Source organism: Camelina sativa, chromosome 16 (assembly GCF_000633955.1).
Source record: "Camelina sativa cultivar DH55 chromosome 16, Cs, whole genome shotgun sequence".
NCBI classification, from domain to species: domain Eukaryota; kingdom Viridiplantae; phylum Streptophyta; class Magnoliopsida; order Brassicales; family Brassicaceae; genus Camelina; species Camelina sativa.
Window position 1 is genome coordinate 20,114,468 of NC_025700.1, and position 12,377 is coordinate 20,126,844.

General features: G+C 37.9%; 2 protein-coding genes and 1 long non-coding RNA gene across 4 annotated transcripts in view; 2 read left to right on the forward strand and 1 right to left on the reverse strand.

Moving 5' to 3' along the window:
* Positions 5,531-6,955, reverse strand: LOC104753857. The gene has a single exon (XM_010476047.1). It carries the CDS (start codon positions 6,953-6,955, stop codon positions 5,531-5,533), a length of 1,425 nt encoding a protein of 474 aa, XP_010474349.1.
* Positions 8,154-9,299, forward strand: LOC104751419. The gene is made up of 3 exons (XR_761763.2): positions 8,154-8,421; positions 8,522-8,608; positions 8,935-9,299. It is a non-coding gene; the product is annotated as an uncharacterized LOC104751419 (long non-coding RNA).
* The window catches only part of LOC104751420 (lon protease 2-like), a 6,327-nt gene continuing 3,570 nt past the window's right edge, over positions 9,621-12,377 (forward strand). The window contains exon 1 of one of the 2 annotated variants that reach the window (XM_010473358.1): positions 9,621-10,318. In XM_010473358.1, coding sequence (XP_010471660.1) covers positions 9,781-10,318 — 538 coding nt within the window. In that variant the 5' untranslated portion in view covers positions 9,621-9,780. Of the gene's footprint in view, positions 10,871-12,377 lie in introns of those variants that run through there. The other variant, XM_010473357.1, reaches the window with a different exon arrangement.

Consider the following 12,377-nt stretch of genomic DNA (forward strand, 5'->3'; position numbering starts at 1 on the left):
AACAACGAAAAAATATTGTGTTATTAGCAAACACAATTTATTAGAAAAATACAGTGGAAGAAAATTGTCCACGACTAAACCATATATCATTCAAGGTAAATAGCAGTGCACTAGATGAAATGTATTATTTAAATTTCTAATTTCACGACGCAGTGATCAGACTCTGCATTAATTACACACGTATATCAATATCATATTACATTAATATATCAAAAATGAAGACATCAAAAGATACGTATACATAATAGATACGCAGATAAAAATAAAAAATTTAAAATGTATTTAAGTGAAAGTGATATATGGGTGGATAATTAGTGTCACGTGAAAGAGAGAAGTGGAGATGTTTGAGAAGTAAAAGAGATTCGGTAAGACTTTAAAAAAAGTGAGAGCGACAGAGCAACTTAGTGAGATGAGTTCCCAACACTTTTTCTCTTTATTCATGTTCATTTACAGCTCAACTTCTATTTTGTTATTGTCTTTTAATTCCAAAAGACATTTTATAAGTTTAATTAGATTCTGTATCATATATCATATAGTTAATAAATCATCTACGATGCTTTGATGATTAATTAGAAATGCAGACGTTTTAGGACTCGGTTACCACAGTTTAAATTTCGGATTCATGGCACGTTTATGTGTAAAACATTATACACCTCAAGTTTGATCCAAATTAAACACGAGTAAAACAGTTTTTGGTGATAAAACTTTTTATCATCGCTAAACATCCCCGCATGGTTCTTTAAGACATTCATATCGAATGAATCATATTTTAGATATAACTTTATAAAAAGGTTTTAATAGTTAAGTGAATTCTCAAAATATCACATTTTTGCTGTGCTTCTTAAACTTGCTAGTTGTATGAAACCTTCCTAGCTAAAAGTTTAGAATTGACCCTAAACTAAATACAAATTGTGGTATTTGAGATTTCTTGTAGTCTACTTTTGTGCTAGTTTCGTCGTTTGCACCTTTTTAATTGAAAATTGCATAATACATGCTCTAAAAAAAATAGAAACAACGCTTTTAAAAATGTTTTACTTGAGTTAGGTTTTTTTTGTTAATTTTAGATAATTAATTTTTTATTCGAATATTAAAAATTTCATAATAAATTAATTAAACCGTTGACATCTACCAACGCAAACATGAACCTTTTTACAATTCGAGGTCGGACAGTAAGTTAAGACTACTTTCTTATCTTTTCAACATTTTAAGATTAACTATATACAAGTTATAATTGCGTTCTTTTGTACGTAAACATTACCTGTACGTAACTTATAACTCGTAATGATAATACTATTGACTATGGTAGACGTGAAATGATTAATCTAAAGGAAAGATGAAAGAAATAAATTTGATTGGGACATTGAAGATACGGAGCCGAAAGGATTTGATTCGAGATATTCACAATATATGTCTGCCTTAAAATGGTTACCGTGTGCAGCCACAAGTTTCACGATACTCTCCACAAATATGGCAAATGTATTTTTGACCCTTTGAAATAAATGAAGAGACGAGACGTACCATTTACACATCTATGGTTGCTGATATTTTTAATTTGATTCTGGCCTTAGACCTTAGTTGAACTAATCTACGATGGCTTTGATTGGAGGTAGAATTTTTACATTTTCAAGATTTCTTAGCGAAAAGTTGGACTAATTTACGATTACACTAGTTCTATATATCTACAACACAAGGTCAATAAGACTGTAACTTTTAGACGAAAATTTACAGCATATTTGGTACGTAGTAGTGTCGTTGTTGTGTGTGCTTTTAACAAAAAGAAGTTATAAAGTTTGAAACGTGGTGAATTTTCAATGTATGTGAAAACTTTAGTTTCGTCAATTATATAAAGAGCCACACGCCTTTAAGTCCATAAATAAAAGTAATATGGTTGTAAAAAATTAATGTGTTTGTTACTTTTGTTTTACGAATATGAAAACTATATAAGATTCTCTGAAGCTTTGATCTTGTTACGGTCATTATTTATCGTGAAGGGGACCTTGTGTTTTTCCTATATATTATGACTGTTTTCTAATAGTGTTTTGTTCTTTTTGGTTTTCCCTTTTCATTGTCGACGTGAATTGAGAGTTTTGGACCAAAGCTAAAACCCAAAGCCTCCATCGACATCACATTTTGGCCAATCATTTTCCAAAATTCTCGAAAGTCTTTAAAAAACTATTAAGTATAATGTATTGAAAGATAATGTGGACTTTTATGATGCTTTTCTTGGGATACACATCACATTTTTCTGTCATCTAAATATTTATTTTTATATTTTCCGCCAAAAAATAAAAATCTCTTCACAATTACATATTAGGTGTTCGTTGGTGTGTATATTCGTTGTGTGGTCAAAACTTATTGCCTTATTGGAGTTTAATGAGCTCTTCGGAAAGAAAAAACTAACTCTATCATCAAATATTTACACAAATGTCTTGTATATATATATATATATATATATTGACCTCATAAAGTTCTTGTATTTAGAACTGTATCCTATGTATGACAAAACAAAAAAACAGTTGATAATATAGAATATGAGAACTGATGATTCTATTCATTGAGAGATCACATATTTATACAAAAGGTTATTGGGTTGTTAAGAACGTAATCGAAGGAGACTTGGAGATTACGTTTAACTATACAAGATAACAACAACTTATAGATAATCCTTATCTATACTAATATGCCCCCGCAAGATGGACGTCGGTGACAGAGACCAATCTTGACAGAGAGATCAAAAAAACGAGCGCGAGGGAGCGGTTTGGTGAGCGCATCCGCCAGCTGAGCAGCAGAGGGAATGAGAGCGACGCGAAGTGTTTTGCCTTGAACCTGTTCCCGAACAAAATAGTAATCAAGATCTAGGTGTTTCATGCGAGAGTGAAAAACATGATTAGCCGAGATATAAGTGGCACCAATGTTGTCACAGTAAAGAACCGGTATATCAGTGGACTTGAGACCAAGTTCAGTCATGAGCGAGTTGAGCCACTTGAACTCAGCAGCAGCAGCGGTGAGAACACGATACTCAGCTTCGGTGGACGAACGAGCTACACCGGTTTGCTTCTTGGAGGACCACGAGACATGTTGATGACTCATATAAGCAATGTACGCACTCGTAGATGTGTAATAATCGCGATTCCCAGTCCAGTCAGCATCAGAGTATGCATGGAGGTTAAGAGGCGACTTGGAGGAGAAGAAGATACCCATGTTAGTTGTGCCTGCAAGGTACCGAAGCACCCGTTTCACTGCTTCCCATTGTAGAGTGTGTGGCTGGTGCATGTATTGAGAGAGACGGTTCACAGCGAAAGCAATGTCCGGTCTCGTTAACGTGAGATATTGAAGACTCCCCACTATAGCCCGATAGACAGAGGAATCAGGCAGTATATCACCGGAGGAGAGAGTAAGAATCTGACCAGAAGACATCGGAGTGGCGACTGGTTTGGCATCAGCCATGTTTGTCTTGCGGAGCAAGTCAGTGATATACTTTGTTTGTGTGAGATGCAATCCATCCTTTGTGCGGTAAGCCTCCATGCCAAGGAAGTAAGATAGTTCACCAAGATCTTTGAGCGAGAATTTTGCAGCAAGGAGGTCAGTGACACGCGTGATTGCCGTCATGGATGTGCCAGTGATGATGATATCATCAACATAAATGAGCATGTAGACAAACGAATTCCCCAAATGCTGAACAAACAGAGATTCATCGGCCAAAGACTTCTTGAAGCCTATACTCACCAAAAAAGCCTTTAAGAGCAGTGTACCAGGCACGTGGCGCTTGTTTAAGTCCATAAACAGCTTTGTTGAGTCGACAAACATGATTTGGATTGTCTTTATCCACAAAGCCTGGTGGTTGAAGCATGTAAACTTCTTCTTTAAGTGGACCCTAAAGGAAGGAATTATTAACATCAAGTTGTTGAAGAAGCCAATCCGAGGCAACATCTGTACCAAGAACAAGGCGAATCGTGGCATGCTTGATAACATGACTGAATGTATCATGAAAGTCGACACCTGGTCGATGATGAAAGCCTTTAGCAACGAGACGAGACTTGTACTTGTCCACCGTACCATCCGGATTGCGTTTGATCCTGTAAACCCATTTGGAGCCAACAATGTTAGTAGCAAGAGAGCGATCAACAAGATCAAAGGTTTTGTGATCAATAAAGGCATCATATTCTGTGCCCATAGACTTCCTCCATTTGTCATCTTTTAAGGCCTTTGTAAAGTTCTCTGGTTCCACTACGGTCAGCACTGTATGAAGACCATAATTTGTATTTGGTTTCTTGATATTGTTCTTTAAGCGCGTTGTCATGGGATGAGCATTAGTCATCACGGGTGGTGTTGACGAAGACTCCACTGGATCATGTGTAACAGCCTCGACAGGAGTGTGATCATGATGTGTCTCGTGTGATGGTGATGACGCATCGACCTCATGTGAAGGAGCAGGACACGGGAGAGTGGCCAAGATGGGTGTTTGTGGAAAGATTGGAACAAGAGAGGCTGTAGCAAAATCAGAGGAAGCAGTATTTGGAGAAGGAGATGGTGTTTGAGCGGAAGGGCGAGAGAAAGGAAATACTGATTCAACAAAGAGAACATGACGCGAGATATAAACCCGAGAGGATTCAACATCGAGACAAATGTATGTGCTTTGGAGTGAACTTGTGTTGATCGTAAGGCTTGAGCCACGGATAGCAAAGACATCCAGACGTGCGCAGCTAGGAGTAGTTTGGGACGTCTTGAAACAACATCTAATAGGGACATTCATCTGCGTGATTTGGAGTGATGAGGCGGTTGATCAAGTAGACATCGGCAACAAATGAATAAGTCCAATAACTGATTGGGATTTGAGCGTGAGTAAGGAGAGATAGACCGGTTTCGACGATGTGACAGTGCTTTCGTTCGACCATCCCATTGTGTTCAGGTGTGTGTGGAGGGCTTGTCCGATGTGAGATGTCGTGACCTGCAAGAAACAGTCGGAGAGCAAGATACTCGCCACCATTGTCAGAGAAGAGAGTGACGATTTTATTGTTGAATCGGTTTTCGACAAAAATGACATAATACTTGTAGCCATCAATAAACATAACAGGAGATGTCCAGACGTCCGAGAAGAGAAATTCTAATGGACGACTAGAAGTAAGACTAGAGAGTGAAAACGGAAGCTTATGACTTTTATTAATAGCGCATGAATTGCAAGACAAAGAAGAAGAAACAAAGGAAGAACTTGGTAAAGAAAATTTAGCCAAGTATAACGGGTGTAATGATCTAGATAACGCCAAGTATAACAGGTGTAATGATCGAAAAAAATGACATAATATTTGTACCCATCAATAGACATAACAGGAGATGTCCAGACGTCCGAGAAGAGAAGTTCTAATGGACGACTAGAAGTAAGACTAGAGAGTGAAAACGAAAGCTTATGACTTTTATTAATAGCGCATGAATTGCAAGACAAAGAAGAAGAAACAAAGGAAGAACTTGGTAAAGAAAATTTAGCTAACATTGTGCGAAGTGTTTGAATGTTTGGGTGTCCTAAACGAGAATGTCAATCCGAAGGAGATGACTTTATTGAGGAAAAAGCTGAAGCAAAAGGTTTGGAAGCAGAAAGAGGCCACTCATACACCCCCTCATTGGCCTTGCCGTTGAGAAGTGTTATCCCCGTGTGAAGATCCTTCACCTGAAAATCAAATGGACAAAGATGAACCATGACATTATTAGTTTTACAGAATTTATTAACTGAAATGAGATTTCGTCGCATTTCAGGGACGCATAAGACATTCTGTAGTTGAAGTGGTTTTGAATGAGAAGGGAAGGAGACTGAACCAGTATGAGTAACGGGGAGCCCTGTGCCATTACCAATCATGATCGTGTCGTTACCAGTGTAGGGTGAATGCAGAGAAAGATTGCTTAAGTCACTGGCAATGTGGTGAGAAGCAGCACTATCGAGCAACCAAGGTGTCAAATCAGGTTGTGAACCGGCCGTGGTGTGGTGTGCCTGCGGACGCCACTGTGGTGTGGGAAGAGGCAGATGAGGAGCTCGTGGAGACCAAGGAGAGGGAGGAGGTCCACGATACTGAGAGAACTGCGGGGCAAGATACGCCTGTTGCGGAGATGGAGAGTAGTATTGCGGACAACGTTTAGCACCATGGCCTTGCACTCCACATATTTGACACTTCCCAAGGTAAGGTCGTGATGGTCGATAACCACCACGTGACGAGTTGTAACCACCACGAGTTGACGAGCCACCACGAGACAGTTGTGTCGTATTAGCAGTTGCAGGAAGAGAGAAATTGTCTTGTCCTGCAGCTTTGAGAGTGTTTTCTCGGTTAAGAAGCTTCTCATGGAGCTCATCAATGGCGATGGGTGTGTTTCGACCTTGAACCATTTCAACAACAGCTCTGTAGTCCTCACCAAGACCACTGGTGATGTAATCAAGAAGATCTTCATGAGGTAAGGGATCACCGAGTAAAGCAAGGTGATCAGATTTGTCGATGATACCGCGCATGTATTCACTCACGGTCTTGGTGCCCTTGCTAGACTCCTTGAATTGGTCTTTGATTTGACGCACATGAGAACGGGATGGTTTCCCATAAGTGTTAGTGAGGGTCCTCCAGATGTCACCGGATGTAGTGGCACGAGCAACAATGGCTTGAACAGGGAGTGAAAGAGATCCGAGCAGCGCGCTGAACAGAAGCTTGTCCTGACGTTTCCAGGCAGCAAAGTTGGGATTTGGTTGATCAGCAGCAGTGGCAGTGGTGATCGTTTCCGGCGGTGTTTTGTCTTCATCGGCAATGAAACAGTGAAGCTCATGTGCTTCGAGAAGAGATCGGATCTGAAGACGCCAGGTAATGAAGTTGGTTGGAGTGAGTTTTGTGATATTACTCATGTTGAGAGAGATCAATGTCTTGTGAGGTTCTGAGACATTGGAAACAGGAGCTGATTCAGAGGAGGTGGAAGATGCTTCAGACATGATGAGGAAGAAAAAGAAAAAAAACAAGAGTTTGTGGAAAAGTGGAGGAGAAAACGTGAAAGCAAGAAGAAGAAGAGAGAGGAGAAGCGGCGGAAGAAAAAAAAAATTAGGTTAGGATTAGATGCTCTGATACCATATAGAATATAAGAAGTGATGATTCTATTCACTGAGAGATCACATATTTATACAACAAGGTTATTGGGTTGTTAAGATCGTAATCCAAAGAGCTCAGTTATTGGGTTGTAGCAATAAAGTATGAGACAGTCTTATAAACCATGGTAGATAAATTTTCAAATAATAATCTCATGGTCTCGCTATGTTCAGTAGTAAAAAGACACTCTATTTCTCTTTTTTTTTTGTAATACTAAAAACTAAAAGGTCTCAAATCGTCGAACTAACATTATAAATCATATTATATAGTAACAAAACAAAACAAAACAAAAAACACAAACAAATGGTTTGTCCGAAGTTCTATTACAAAAGATATTATTTTATCGTTATTGGGCAATACTGATGCTTTTTTTTACGAAAGCGATGATTAGTTTTGTTTCTGTAAATTAATGTCGATTGAATTTGCATAAGAATGGTTTTGTCGCACCATAGACAAAAAGATTCCATAGCCCACGTGCATTGGACTCGTCTTTATCCTACTACACTTCTATTGGTCTCCTAATCTCCAAATGATTAGTGGTTCTCATTTTAACTTCAATTTTCAATTTAATTTCTGAAAAACATTTCTTGTTTTTTGGTCTTTACAATGTCTTTTTCAGTTATTGTCTAGCTATACTGTTGACAAACAAACAAAAGTCTAGCTATGAAACCAAAATAGTGCTCAATCAAATTTCTTTTGGCTGCAACTGCAAGTGTCAAATATTTTATAAGTTTGTTTAAGCTAATGAATATTAAGAGTTTTATGATAAAAACCTATATTCCTATTGAATGGGCCATTTATACAATGTGGTTATTGCTGGGCCATCATTCGTTTTATATCATCTTTATGGGTACTCTAAAATCTTCAAATCAAATCAACTGTTTAGTTTAATCAAATGAGTTGGGTAGATGAGTTGGGCCTTTCTTTATGGGTCCTTTCCTTCAACAAAATTACAGAACATTCAGTGAAGTTACCAACAAAAGTTATTCATCCAGTTTTAAGTTTTAACTATTGGCGGAGTGATGAGAGTAAAAAGGCACACAAATGTGTTATAAACCGATTTAAAATAAACTCTTAAGATAGACAAGTACATGGGTTTTCACCATTCCCAGCTTGGTTCCTTTCGATTGGTTTGTGAGAATTGCTAAGTGTCTGAGTTTTGTTTGTTCTTTATGCAGTTGCTTCTTACTGTTAAGCAATGTCATTAGAAGGATATATATCATGGTTCTGTGTTTCCTCATGCTTTTTACAACATTATACGGCGATGAGGAGTCTGGATCATTCTAGTTTTTTTACAGAATCAGATCATGTGAAGGTTTTATTATTTGATCTGATTGGCTGTGATTAATGGACTCTAATATAAGGTATATATGAGTTTTAAAGTTGCTTACTTTTGTTGTTGTTGTTTTGTCTAGTCCAATATGAGGATGTTGATTTCTGGTGGAGCTGGCTTCATCGGTTCTCACTTGGTTGATAAGCTCATGGAAAATAAGAAGAATGAGGTCTGTGTCTTGGCTACTGAATCTGACCATAGTAAGAAAAACTTAACAGTTTTGATTTATCACACATGCATCCTCTGTTCTTCCATATATTGGGGAAAAATGGGAGTTGCAGATCAATGACAATTTAAAATCTTTTGATGAAATATAGAACTTTACCAAATTGGATTCATACTCATGTAGCTCTAAGAGAAATATTGTGTTTCTTTTGTTCTAAGATTGAATCATACACTCACTTACGTGGTTCGTGTGTACGTGATTATTGAAGCAACAAGTTTACTTTGTGATCTTACTCTCTATACGTCTTTAGCTTTACTCTTTTGTTTCAGCTGCGGGGTGAGTTTTGTTGTTGAGGTTGTCTCGGAACAGTTTGAAGAGAAGAGATTGCTTGAAAGGCACCGCAATATAAACGCTGCCCTTGAAGAAGAGATGAAAGAAATCCATGCCCTCTCTATAAAGAAGGCTCAAACTCCACAACAATGGAAGCCAATATCACAACACTCTGAAACAACTCCAACCACAGAGGCTTGAAGAGAAAAGAACAAGAGAATAATTGTTCCAACAATAAGGATTCAAAAGCAAATTGTTGCTTCATTTTTGTTTCTCATTTAATTTAAGTTATATTGGTATACTATAGACACTCATAATTGAGGATGACTAATGGGAGGAGAAAAAATAAAAAGAAGTTAGTGAAGATCTAAAATTAAATTAATATTATTTTTAATATTATTTAAAATTTAAGACATTCATGTGAGTATTACCAAATGGAATGCTCTAATAATGAACCATCTATTTTGTCCTAAAACAATCTTAGAAATTAAACTAACTTTTTCAGTCAATATGAATACGGCAAGACAATCCTGGATAAGCAGGTCATTAAACTTATTAATTCCCTCTTAGTTATGTGATTCCGTAATATAAAAAGACCGAGCACGTGGCATTACAATAATGTTGTAGATGGATAATATGAAGTCTCTCTCACTCGTGGGATATTCAGAATCACATCCACTCCTTCCTCCGCTCCTCTCGTTTATTATCCACAACCCCAAAAAAATCAATCACTTGTTATACAAACAACGACATGTCAAGAAGAAGAAAAAAAAAAAAATCAAATTAGGTCTTAAAGTTTTTTTTGTTTTTCTCTGATTTAACTTACTTCGGTCTCTTCCCCTGTAATGGCGCTTCCACACATAGTCTCTTCACCATCTTCAACTTCACTATCTCCATCTCCTTCCTTCAAATCCAAGCCACCGTATCATCACTCCTCCTCCTTCAACCCTAGATTTTTATCGCCGTTACGGAATGATAGTTATCGCCGGCGTTGTAAGCGCTTCCGATGTTCATCTTCTTCTTTCTCCGAGAAGCATCACAACAACGCGAAATCTCCAAAATCCGATGACATCGTCGAGCTACCTCTCTTCCCACTCCCGCTCGTTCTCTTCCCCGGAGCAATCCTCCCTCTTCAGATCTTCGAGTTCCGTTACCGTATCATGATGCACACTCTCCTCCAATCCGATCTCAAGTTCGGCATCGTTTACTCCGACTCCGTCTCCGGATCCGCCGCTGAAGTCGGTTGCGTCGGCGAAGTCGTGAAACACGAGCGACTCGTCGATGATCGGTTCTTTTTGATCTGCAAAGGACAAGAGCGGTTCCGAGTCACGAATCTTGTCCGTACGAAACCTTACCTAGTCGGGGAAGTGACGTGGCTTGAAGATCGTCCTTCAGGTGAAGAGAATCTTGATTCGTTGGCGAACGAGGTCGAAGTTCTGATGAAAGAAGTGATTAGGTTATCGAATAGATTGAATGGGAAGGCTGAGAAGGAAGTGCAAGATCTGAGGAGGAATCAGTTTCCGACGCCGTTCTCGTTCTTCGTCGGAAGTACGTTTGAAGGAGCTCCTAGAGAGCAGCAAGCGTTGCTTGAGCTTGAAGATACTGCCGCTAGGTTAAAGAGAGAAAGAGAGACGTTGAGGAATACACTTAATTACTTGACTGCAGCTTCTGCTGTCAAAGATGTGTTTCCTTCCTCGTCCTAATTAATCAGTGTGTGTGTGTTCTTACCAACTCTGGTACATAAAAAGTCTGAATCACTCTCTCTTTCTGCGTTTGCTGTATTGACGTTTGTCAGTAATTGAATATACGAAATTTATGAAAACTGCAAAGTTCGTAAAGTGTAAGTAATGTGTTGTAAATTATAGTGATATTGTATTAGATGTTTGGGAAATTGAAAAGATTTAGCTGAATTGAGTACAAAAGTGTTGTGCTCTTCCTGAGTTGAAGCCTGGATTATTCTTAATAAACTGGGTATAAGTAGAGGGTTCACTGAATCGGAGAATGTTAACTCTGCAATATAACGATCATATATAGACTAAGCAGTGTTGGTTGTTCTGTATATACCATCATTTATGTATATCATATATATTTGTGACAACCTATCAATGATTCTAAGGTTATGGTGTTGGCATCAGTTTCTTTGCATATGCGAAACTAGGGTACTTTGGCGTAGATTCTAGTGAGCGTTGTATATTTCTAGTGTATAGAATCAAGTGGAAACTTACCAATGGGTTTGAATAAACTGCTTGGGCTATCGAATTTCTAAGTGTTCATGTTGAGTACTTAGACACTGGACTAAGTTTGATCGTCTGGTTTTGCTACGAATGAACTGAATTATGTCAAATACCATAGAGTGTTGTCTGGTCATGAGAATGGAGCCTGGTCCATGACCCATGACCATGATTAACAAAACGTTGGAAGTTGAATAAGTCTATCAAATGTTTTCTTAATTAACTGTTTGACCACAAATAAAAAAGAGACTAGCAAAACTATAGTATCAAATGTCTTTTTATATGAGTTAAGATTAAACAAAAATGAGATCAGATCCTTAAAACTTAAAATACTTATTGAAGTCCTTGACCCAAGAATAAAAAGGTTTAAAGTACTCAAAGTCAAGAAATTGAGCTCAGTCCTTTTCACAGGTCAACAGTGACTTGAGAATTATTAACAAAACAACAATGACTATCCAGTACAAAAGAGAAATAAAATTTACTAAGAGAAATAAAATTTATTAAGAGAAATAAAATTTACTTAATTTTTGTAAAGGTACCAAGAAACTCTTTGACACGTCTTTGCTTCACTGTTAGATATCAATGTCAAATTAATCATATCTAAGAAACGAAAAAATTCCAACCAAAGAAGAATTAAATATGATTGCTTGCAAGGTGTAGTTAAAACCAAGTCAGATCATTACGCCGTCAAAGTCCACTTCCAAATTAATCACTTGGTAATAAACGCAAACATCATCCAGTACAAACACACACAAAGTTCAGTACAAACACACACAAAGTTCAGTACAAAACTGATCATCTTTATAATACAACTACAAACGTTTGCCCTGAATCAAGAGAAAAATTTCCGACATCCTTAGAACTCTCAGTAAATCATGGGACGCGATCAGCTGATGCAGAACAATCCACAAGGTAGACAAATTATGTTTACCTTTGTGCATGTATATATGTTTTACCTTTTCATTCATGCATTTATGTATGTTTCTCTTTGGTAGGTGTAGGACAATTTGTGCAGATACCAATCAACAATGAGGAGCATAGCTCAACCACATTGATGAACCAAACCGCCACATCGAACCGGACAAGCACCATCAAATGGCCTACCATCATCATATGCGTCATCTTCGTCATAACAGGTCAATCCGCTGCAAGACTCATCGAGAACTACTATTACCTCCACTCAAACAACAAACGCCAAGGCACATGGATTC